Here is an 11912-nt window from a genome sequence, read left to right as displayed (position 1 = left end):
TTTTAGGAAAGATTACGTAAACTTTTTTCTCAAAAAATAGTCGACAAAAAATCGACGTTTGTTGGACACTTTTTTCGCTCAAAATAACAGCACAAAATTGCGTAGTGTCGTCTGTAAAAGCGGCAGAATACCAACAAAACACACCATTGAATTTTTTCTCCAACAAAAATGCAAGGAAATGTTGAACCTTCTGGCATGACCAAAACTATAAATAGTGGAAGATATGAACACTCTGTACAATCATTCCAAGGAACATGAGATATTTGTTCAAAGTCAAAGTTAATATACAGGGTGATTCATAACTTTATGAGCACAGAGCAGGGGCGTGTAGAGCACCTCAAAACAAATCGAGTTTCCATTTAAGTTTTTTTTCTCAGGCCCATAGTTAACGAGATACAGGGTGTTTAAAAAAAAATTTTAGTATTTTCTCTTTAACTCTTACAGTTTATGAGATATTTTGCTCAAATTTATACCCTGTGAAAATCTACAGGGTGTTCTTTTTTATAGAGGCATATCCCCTTTTACCCCCTCGAACTTTTTCGTGGTACGCCACTAACTTCTACCAAACACATTTTTGCATTTGTTGTGCAATTTAAGTTCTCTTTCAGCTTTTTCGAATCTGTCTTCGTTTTCGAGTTATTTGCACAAATATAAGTCCATGTAGGGTTCCTGGGTGAATTTCCACGAATTTTCTTATAATTCTTTTGCGTCCTTTTGTTGACATTTTTTTGAAAGAAATTAGTTTGAAATATTTGTTGCATTTTTGTGTATTTTTATTTGGATTAGCTTACAGCCGGCCGATAAACCTCAACTATTGTAAATTAAATTAACGTAAAAAAAAATAAATTTTTAAGTTAACTCGTCAGCCATCCCTATTTTAACTTCAACTTACACTTGGGGGCAAAAGGGCACAAAAAATGTATAAAAAAATTCATAGAAAATCACCCAGAAAACCTACATGGACTTTGGACTACATATTTGAGCAAATAACAAACGACGACAGATACGAAAAAACTGCAAGAGTTCAGAACATTTTTAAATTGAACAACAAATGCAAAAATGTGTTCGCTCGAAGTCCGTGGGCACCACAACCAAGTTCTGGGGGGTTAAAGGGGGTATGCTTCTAGAAAAAAGAACACCCAGTCGCCTTACCAACGGATAAAGGGTCTAATTTTTATATAATTTGTAGCTAGTAGTAATTACAGTTCAAGTGTTTTTAAACGCTTTTGTAAAATACGTACTGTGAACGAAATCTTGTGCTTTTATATGAATAATTTATCAAGAGCGGCAATCTAGCCTATGCAAGACAATTCGTCTCTGAACTAATTATATGCTATTTTTTATTAAATTCCGTACTGAATGCAAAATGCAGAGAGGTTCGCTAGACCACTCACAAAACACTACAACAATTTTTAAAAAATTAAGATTTCATTGTAGACTCGACACTGAAAACTTTGAAAAAGTTTACTTTCTAATTAAAATTAGATAAAAGCATACAAATTTGTGTTTAAAAAAGAAAACTGATAATTTGTGTAAGAACGGTTGAATCTCATTCTGACTGAACTATAAAAATGTCATTTTGCATCATAGCATTCACATCATAAAAAGCAAATCACCGACAGTTAAGTCCAGTTTTACCTTCAAAATCAAGTTCATAGTTGAAATGGCCCAAGCGTCCTTTAGCGAAGTCTCCAAATTTTTTTTGAAGCTATCTGGACTATGGCCATTTAAAATAAGTGATAACGTTCTTGTAGATAAAATCTATAGATTCTACACCTTGTGTCAGATATGTTATTATCTATGTGTGATTTTGGGTCTTTCAATAAATCTCGTAATTTTAATTATAAGATTTGATGAACCCCAAAGAATTATCAGAGACATAAACTTGTTTATAATAGCCTTTGAGATTTGTCTCAAAGTAGTCATTTTTCAGGTACTTAGATTAACGTTACTAGATTAGATTTCCGTTAACATTTCCGCACTACTACCTACTGTTACTGTGTACTCACCTACTGCACACATATTTTATAATTATATCTTCAGTTGGGATTATTTATCAGTGTAGGTCTTAACGATATCCCTTGATTAATGATTATACACTGCCAAAAATATTTACCAGGAGGTACATCTGAACAGATTATAGAGAAACTCCTGCGGTTTCCATTTCGGGGTCTCTATTATAGTTTCAGAAAAATACACATTGACGTTTACTCGAATACATAAGGAAGAATAAAGAACTAAGGGAAACGAAAATGATTGGTGCAATACCGATGAGCAACTAAAGATATGTCGACGACATAGTGATTTTAGCGGAGGACATCGAAAACCTGCTGATCTAAAGGACAGAGCCGTAAGTTCAGAGGTGTTGTGTGGAACAGAGTCGTTGTTTGTCCTGCTAAGCCGGATTAGCACGTCAACTAATACAGAAGATACGGAATACGGAAGTACGATAATCTGGGAGACCAACTCTATAAACGGTAGTTTACCTATAGAAGGTAGACATGTAGAAGAGAGAAGCAATATATTTGCTTTGGCGTGCGAATAAAACCCAAAATGTAATACTTCTGGGAAGTAGGAAAAGAAAAGTGTGAAACAGTGCACGCCAACTTTATTCAGATAAAAAATTAATTCTGCAGTAAAATTTAATTATCACGTAAACAGGGTGACTCAAAATTGGCGTCATTCCTTATATGGTTATAGGGGCTCACTCGAAGACCACGAAAAACTATATAATTTTTTTTCCTAAAATTTCTAGAAGACATTAAAATTTGAAATCGAATTTCAAGTTTGATAATTAAAAATTCGGACAGCAGAGTTACGATCTTTACTTAAAATCATGAAAATTTTTATATTAAAAAAGTGCTCTTCTTCAATTTTTTGATGAACTTCAAAGCCGCAGTTTTTGTCAAATTGTGACTTTGTCTGAATCCTATAGAGAGTCATAGTGGACGACCAAAAAGTGTTCGGCTCCAAGACATAGAGAAACACGTATTGCGCAACAGCTGACAAAAGCCGACGCTTTCTCAGGCAACTGTGCACCAGATAATTACCGAGGAAAGAGTACATTTCTACCATGGATGTACGATATACAGGACACTAAGGCACATTAAGTCTCTGGTCTACCGAACACCGGTACAAATTGAGCCCGAGGTAATTAATTGAGCTGTTGAGCCTACAGTGAGTTTGTTAACTTGCTTTTTCAGTTTTAAGAAGCAACAGGTATTTTACCATCATCGGCCTCTCGGCGTCCACTGCTGGACATAAGCCTCCTCAAGTGTCTTCCATTTTTCTCTATCTTGCGCGGTTCCAATCCAGTTTGTGGATATTCGCTTCAAATCATCCGTCCATCGGGCTGGCGGTCTCCCTACACTTCTCATGTCATCCCGAGGTCTCCATTCCAGTAATTTCGTCGACCATCTCCCGTTCCTTGTTCTAGACACATGTCCAGCCCACCGCCATTTCAGCCTTGTAATTTCTTCAATTATGTTTTGTGTGTTCTGCGTCTCAAATCCTCGTTTCGGACTCTGTCTTTCAGGCACATAGTCACATTTAAGGGGCAGAATGAGTGAATGTCGCAGTTCTTTAAAAAATTGAAGCAATCTTGATGTGTAGGATTGACAAACGTTCAAAGACTGACAAAAGTTGGCCAGAATAGTAAAAAGACGTAAAGTCGTATAGCCATAAAATGAGTGGAAAGACATATGGAATTTTACAGTCAATAGTCCAGAGAAAACACAGATTGCTCTGTAGAAAGTGGCTCCCGGTGTTGCACTCACAAACCTAAGAAAATGGTAGAGAATCTCGGTCTAATCGAATTTTCATAGCAGCGATATTTATCGCGATAACAACGACAATAAATGAATCTACTCTTCGAGAGATTCGGAGATGGCACCTGAAGAAAAAGAACCAGAAGAGAGCCGCATTTTAAATGGAACTAACAAATAGCCCTTTCGCAGCTCCCATCATCCCTTGTTAAAAGTTCCAAGTTTCCTTCACTTGCACTAGTATAGATTTAACTAATGTAACCCCTTCAAAGCCCATATTATTGGTCCAACTGACTATAAATAATCATCTGATAACAGTAAATAACAGCAAAAATCACTGGAACCTTTTCTTAGCACAAAATTTCCTCTGTTTTCAGACACAAAGAATAACTGTAAAAAGTCCTACCACTGGTTGTCGTTAAAATATTAATACTAATAGTACCCATCCTTATAGTTTAGAAACGTCCCTCATATGTTGTATCAAATTACTCGATACGAAGATACCATAGAAGGATCTAGCGATGCAGAAGTGAAGGCATATTATGCTAAAGATGCAATCTACTGTCGACGAATAAATGTGTTTCAATTCATAGCTACATTCCTTGCATGCGCCAGTTTTGCGCAAGATTCAGTAGTAATATTTCTTACCTCTGATGACATGAGCGTGTTTAAAGATACTCCATTTATGCACGACCTCTGGTATCCATTCAATAGAGCAGACTATATATATTTGGTCATTTGTATCGCTTTCATATGTGATACTCAAGGGCTAATATGCAATACAGCTAGCCAAACCACATTGCTTTGCGTGATGATTTATGCAAGAACAAGACTGAAAATCTTACAAATTCGCTTGCGAAAGTTTGATAAGATTGCTGTTGAAGAGTACGAAGGTGATGTAGTACGCGCCGTCAAGGATCTTATAGCTGAACATCAATATTTAATAAAGTAAGGCCCTCAAAAAAGAAAAGAATGATCTGTATTGAATAGATATGTCTGCAGTGTATAGAATCGATAGTTTTAATTGATTTCACTGCTTTCTGGTTTCAGTTTTGTTAAGTCATTGAATGACCGAACGCAACACGTTTTGTTGCTTGAATTCATGCTAAATTCACTATGTTTAGCATCCGGCACAAGTCAGTTTATTATAGTAAGTACTAGAAAAGATATTCTTTTAGGCAACAGTTAAAATGTACTTTTATTTGCTATACATTTAAAAATTATGATAATTTTTTAGCACCTTGTATCACCCTAAATATAAAGTTTTAATTCGATCAATTCCAGTTTTGTTTATTAAATCCTAATTATATTTATTTTCATATACTTAAATGTGTTATTAACTTTGAAGTTTAGCTGTTATTATAAATATTTATCAATTCGTAATTATTACCGTTAAATTTAAATAAATACCAAATGCAAGAAAATATAATAAAAGAAAAAATTAGTAATATATTTTCCAGAAACTCCGTGTTATGTCCAAATTTCAATATTCACTCTCCTCTCACTAAATATATTGAACCTCCCAAAACATCTAAAGACTGTTCATATGTTCATACCAACTGAAGCAAAATATTGCAATTTAATAATTATTTTCATTTAATAATATTATTAAAATATTTTCTAATGTAATGGTATCCCACCTACAAGATTCAATCCAAAACTGTGTGTTTTTTCGGTTTCTTCTGAAGAAAACACGATAAAGCACCGTAGAGCTTTAAACAATCTCTTCGCAAGAAAACGACTGGCAAATAAAGATTTATACAAAATATGTTTTATAATTTTTTTTCAGATCGATACAACTTCGGGTTGGTTGGCCACTGTATTCCTTAACTTGTATGTAATTGTTCAGATATTTATCCTATCGTGGCATGCAAATGAAATATCGGTAGAGGTATGTAAAGTGAACAAATTTTTGATAAGTTATTTTGTAACAATTGGTATATGTATATTGTGACATTCTACAAAGAAACTTTTCCCATTTTTAGGGCTTAGCAGTATCGGATGCCATCGCTGCTAGTCAATGGCAAAAGCAAAGCAAAGAGGTACAAAAGCTGTTAATAATAATGATGATGAGAGCTCAAAAGCCAATTGGACTCACAGCAGGACCATTTTTTCGAATGACAAACTCTACTGCGGTGCAAGTAAAGTGTATTCTATCTAAACTTCAATTCAATGTGCAGAATGTACTTTTTACAGACGATGAAAGTGGCTTATTCCTACGCATCTATAATGACGCAAAATATGCCTGAATAGATACAAATCGCAAAAAAGCGATGATGTTTAGTAGAAAATAAAATATAGTTGTCCCAGCAGCTTTCTAATTTTTATTGCATATTCATATAAGGAATTCTAAGTATATTATATATATTCATATAAGGAAAGTATTCTAATACTGAAAGCGTTAAATTTAAAAAAATTCAGGATTGAAAGTAACAAAGAAACTGGAATAAACATCCGAATTTTCATAAACAATCCGAAACAATTTACGATTTAAAAACATGCAAATTTGCTATTTTATTTTGGGTATTTCCACGATTTCCCTATAATAGAGCAAGAAACTAATATTATATCACGTTTGACTAAGAAGAGCACAGCTGTTAAAATTTTCAATTGATTGGAAAAGAGAAAAAAATCCACTGCTCAATTATTCCATGTTAATTTCCTTTTCAATACGTCTATTTTCAATTATTGGATATACTAATACGCGATAGAATCACCTCCATCCCTACGTGAATCCCTCAAGTGGCCTTTCATTCTTCTACATTTTTTCAAAAGAATTTTTCTATTTTTGAACTAATTATATACTAAGTAGTGAACCGAAATAAAGCACTGAATTCTAATCGACTCTATAGAACAGTCAGATGAGAAAATTCGTTTCCAGTTTATAGTTTACTTTGGAAATATAATAACTTCATATTAAACGTGTTTAATTTACTTTAAACAATATTCGAATTCAAACTCTCAGAAAAGAAAAAATTACTCAAAAAACTTTTTGCTCAAAAAGCTAATTTGAAATTTGTGGGCAGCGCCAAAATTTAATTTGAAATTGTAATAATAGTAAGATAGTATTCCAGCTCGAAGCAACAAAGAATTGGTGTGTAATTACACATTATTGAAAAATTTCGATAACAATACAATAAACAGCTAACAGTTTGAAGTCCTAACTATTAATACCTATATTTACTGGGCTATTTGGATGATTATACATTCATTTTCTAATTTCATTCGTACAAAATCTAATACGAGAACAATTAAATCTAATTTTGCATTCGACTTAAGGTAGTTTGTTCGAAAAATGAGAACAGCCAGACTTATCAGAGTGCCCAAACTATTTCTGTTGCTTTGCGGCCTGTGGCCTTTCAAAATTACAAATAACATAATTTTTAAGAAATTATATAAGTTTTACACTATATATCAGTTGATTGCTTATGTGAGTGTAGTGCTAAATCTTCTGGGGAACCTTATTATTATTCTGATTAAACATGACCAACCCGAGAGAATAATTAGCTCTCTAAATATGTTCATTATAGTATTTGAAACATGCCTGAAAGTCGTCATTTTTCAGGTAACCAAATAGAAATCAAAAGTTCACTTTGCTTAATGATTTATGAATGGATAAATTATTGAGCACTGTTGACTTTGTAGAGTTTTAGTGGATTAACCAAAAGGACACCCACGTTAACATTAAGTTTATTCTTTTTTGCGAAAGAAATCGCAAACAGTCTTGTTGACTAAGCTAGACAGCTAACATGTATTTAGCCTGGGATGATTTCAGCTTCAGAAAGTTCCACTGATGTTTTCTGAGATTTCAAAGTACGAAGCAGCAATGAGAGCCTCTAACGATACTCAAGTGAGGAAATACTACGAACAAGAAGTACAGTACTGCAGAAGAATCAACATATTTCAGTTCCTAGTTACATTTTTCGCATGCGGCGGTTTCGCACATATTTCAATAATGAAAGTGGTGGCTTCTGAAGACATGTCTGAATTTAAGGATACTCCATTCATGCACGATCTTTGGTATCCTTTCAAGAGAGAAAAACACATGCCATGGGTCATGACTGTTGCAATATTATGCGATACCCAGGGTCTGTTTTGCAACGCAGCAAGTCAAAGTACACTTATTTGTTTGATGATTTATGCCAGAACAAGGCTCAGAATTTTACAAGTTCGCCTAAAAAAGTTTGACGAGATTGCCCAAGAACGGCAACACGACGGCAATGCAGAAAGAACAATCAAAGAACTGATAAACGAACATCAATACTTAATTGGGTAAGATAAGATTGGAAAATGAAAAAACCAACCAAAACTATTTTACATCAATAACAGTTTTTACTGGTTTATGAATATTAATGCCTTTTGGATATGTGATAATATAATATATGTATTATATGTAATATTAACATACATAAGTTCTAAAATTCGAACAATTTTATTTCCAGTCTCGCTGCAAATGAAACCTCTGTGCCTTAAAACCCAGTTAAAATTTTAGGAGTAAAATCACTCTCAGATCTGATTTGCCTGCATACTTTGTCAATACATTTATTAAATACTCAATATTTTAACATTTCAGATAGACACTGCTTCCGGTTGGATATCGGTTTTATGTCTTAATATGTATGTAATTGCTCAAATTTTTATACTGTCGTGGCATGCTAATGAAATTTCGGAAGAGGTGCGCAAAGCGAAACTTAAGCGAGACAAGAATTCGAATTTGCTACCATTCAGTTATTTTTAGGGTTTAGCAGTATCGGATGCTATAGCTGCTAGCCAATGGGAAAAGCAAAGCAAAGAGGTACAAAAGCTGTTGATGGTAATGATGATGAGAGCTCAAAAGCCAATTGGTCTCACCGCAGGGCCGTTTTTTCCAATGACAAACTCTACTGCGGTGCAGGTGCAACGCTTTCGATCTAAACTTCTATTCAATATGAAAATTTGGGTTTTGCAGACGATGAAAGTGGCTTATTCCTACACATCCATAATGAGGCAAAATATTCCTGATTAGAAATGAAATGCAGGAAAATGATGAGTACAAATGTAGCGATGTTCAGAAATAGCCAAAGATTTCTTTAAAATGAAAGAAACATACAATTTCCAGTAGTTTCTTAATTTTTGTTGGAAATCTGACCATAAAGTGTATCTTGTTTTGTTGTTTCCAATAGGTATGCCCAATTATTATAAATATAAGGAAAATAAAATATATAATTGATTTCAATCGAGTCAATTACGATTTAATGCGCCAGTTTTAATGGATCACAAAACCCACCTGTTAATATTTAATTCTGCAAATTTTCCTTGCAAGTTGTTTTCAAATTATTTGATGCTGAAAATTAGATAGTGTTCCACATAAAAGACCAAAATATTGGGTTGTAATAAGAAATGCACGTTTTCTCATCTGCAGAAATCTTATTATTTCTCATCTAAGTTTGTTTTGTTGTTTCGGATGATTTCATATAAGAAAATACATTCGTGTGGAACATTGTTTACAAGCCTTAACGTCTCTATTTTAGAATTACAAATTTAGAATTATCCAAATAAATCAAATTTAGAATAAAAAATTCTCAATATTCTTTCGCATCATCTGAAAGCGAGGAACAGCTTTATATATTTCAAGAAATGACTCCAAATGTTTTATTAGATGGATGTTTTTTTACTTGTCAGGAGTTCTTTAGCGGGGGTCCCAAAGTGTACTGAAATTGCAGTATGTAGCTTAGTTGTATATTAATTTATGACATAGTTTTATTTATGTAAAGGTGCATTTTTTTTGTTATTTTTGTTATTAATATTATTATTTTAAGCAATTAAATATATAATTTCGAAACCGTTATTTCCAATGACCGAATAACTAATTTTAGTGTGAATTAGTGCACTACCAAAAAGTTTGTTATTATTTCTCGAAGGCTTAAAAAACTCTTAAAGAAAAACAAAGAATGTATTAAACCAATTGACATAATCAATGACGTAAATCGTGCAGATTATTTTATAAGAGCGCTATGTAATCAATCTCGAGAACAGAAATTTCTTCATGATAAATATACTTTATACTTCATGATACATATTAAGTGTTATTAAAGGCTTTTGTAAAATATCTACTGTGAACGAAATCATCTGTATGTATATCAATAATTCATTAAATCCCGCAATCTAGGCTATGCAAGACAAATCGTCTCTGAACTAATTATATGCCGTTTTGATTCATTAAATTGTGCACTGAATATAAAATGTAGGTTAATTCACTAGACCACTCTGATAGAACACTGACTAAGAAAAAATGAGCGAATAAAAAATGTATGTATAAGTTCACAGCCTTAAAGACATGTATTAACGGTTGATTTTCATTCTGACTGAACTATAGCAATCTATATCACTCACTTGGCAACGAATCATAGATTATAAAATGCTTAAGAACAGCAGTTAATTCCAGTTTTCATATTAAAGTCAAGTTCATTGTTTCAAATGGCCAAGACGTTATCTTTCATACAACTTTCCAAATTTTATTTGTTATTATCTGGCCTATGGCCATTTAAAATAAGTGACAACTTTCTAGTGGATAAAATCTATAGAATCTACACTTTGTGCCAGATATGTTACTATTTATGTGTGATATTCGGTCTTTTAGTAAACCTCGTAATTTTGATTATACGATTCGATCAACCCCAGAGAATTATAGGAGACATAAACTTGTTTATAATAGTCTTTGAGTGCTGTCTCAAAGTAGTAATTTTTCAGGTACTGATCATCATAAACATGTAGTATGCCAATTAGATTTCCTTTCATGTTGCACACACCCTCATTAGTTATATCTTAAGTGGTAAATTTTTCGGTTAATAAGCATTGATGCATTTGCGCCAATATTATTTCGGGACTCACTATATTAAGTTTCTTTGATAAAACTATTTTTGAAATAACATTTATTATAGTTCAAAAGGAATTAATAAAATATTATGAACCGAACAAAAATAAAAAATTATGCTCCTGCATTATCATTTCGACAATTATTGTAAACAGGTTTTTATAGATAGCAAAAATGCTATCGATTTGTTGTGGCTGCTTTCATCATTTCCGAGTGCTCACTTCGTCCCTTATTACCGCTCAGACTTTGCCATGCTAATTTATTCAATATAAGAATCTCTATAATCAAATAAACCTTCTCAAAATAAACTATCTAGATCTGAAAATATACGAATTAGCACTAACCTGTGTTATAATCAAAACAATGCACATTGGCGATCATTAACAGTTATACAATGATGACCACGATAATGATGAATCAAAATAATATTGCATTGACAATCAGACATCAGAAGCAATCATAATAACAATAATTGCAAGCGCCTTGAAAAGCGAAGAAGATTGATGCCGTACCGGTGAACAACCGCAGATGTGCCGACGATACAGTCAGTTTACCGGAGAAAATCAAAGGACCACTGACACAAATTAAATGAAAAATAAACCTAAAGTGAAAATTTAAAAAATGAAAACTAACTTTCTAAACTAACTAAAAAATTTAAATTTAAATGAAAAATAAAACTCAAACGAAATTTGAGGTTTCAAGGCAGCAAAGACCTAAAACAATTGTTTCCCAATTACGAGTTTGTTCTTGTCTCGCCCAAACGTTATGAAATAAACGATATAAAAATATTTATTTTACACTTACTAACCTAGGAAGGAAAAGAATATAATAACAATTTCACGCAGTCAGGAAAATAAATCAAAGTAATTCTTTAATAAACACAAATATTGTTGAAATATGCACAATTGGTTGCAGATTTTGCAGTATGATAGTTTTGAGCAACTCGAACTTTTAAAGTTTGGTTGTTTAAACGGGATATGTAGTTTTCAGTATTGACATACTTATGTTTTGACGTAATAATTCTCAGACGCACTCATCTGTATGCCAGCATGTCTCCAAATAAAAAGTTTTCAGATTTACCTCTACGATAATTTTTCTTGGGAAAATATTTTCACATTTGAAACTCATCACTTAAGATAATTCTTTAATTATATTCTTTTCCCTGCTGGGTTTCAGTCAAAGTGTGAAATTATTTGCTTAGGTCTTTGCTGCCTTAAAACCTCAAATTTAAATGAAAAATAAAACTCAAACGAAATTTGAGGTTTCAAGGCAGCAAAGACCTAAAACAATTGTTT

At 32.9% G+C, this 11912-nt stretch overlaps 1 protein-coding gene across 1 annotated transcript; it reads left to right on the top strand.

Moving 5' to 3' along the window:
• The first annotated feature begins 4236 nt into the window (after positions 1–4236).
• On the top strand, positions 4237–8829 carry LOC109534448. Its single transcript, XM_048669135.1, has 8 exons — positions 4237–4712; positions 4815–4914; positions 5554–5655; positions 5750–5998; positions 7540–7932; positions 8338–8439; positions 8503–8658; positions 8713–8829. The coding sequence occupies exons 1-8, from the start codon at positions 4237–4239 to the stop codon at positions 8767–8769; spliced, it is 1635 nt and encodes a 544-aa protein (XP_048525092.1). The 3' UTR covers positions 8770–8829.
• The last annotated feature ends 3083 nt before the right edge of the window (positions 8830–11912 follow it).

The sequence above is a fragment of the Dendroctonus ponderosae genome, unplaced genomic scaffold (genome assembly GCF_020466585.1).
Source record: "Dendroctonus ponderosae isolate FM_Combo_2020 unplaced genomic scaffold, Dpon_F_20191213v2 Dpon_F_20191213_8, whole genome shotgun sequence".
Taxonomy (NCBI): Eukaryota; Metazoa; Arthropoda; class Insecta; order Coleoptera; family Curculionidae; genus Dendroctonus; species Dendroctonus ponderosae.
The sequence above is the reverse complement of the archived record's forward strand: the minus strand, read 5'-3'. Positions and strand labels throughout refer to the sequence as shown.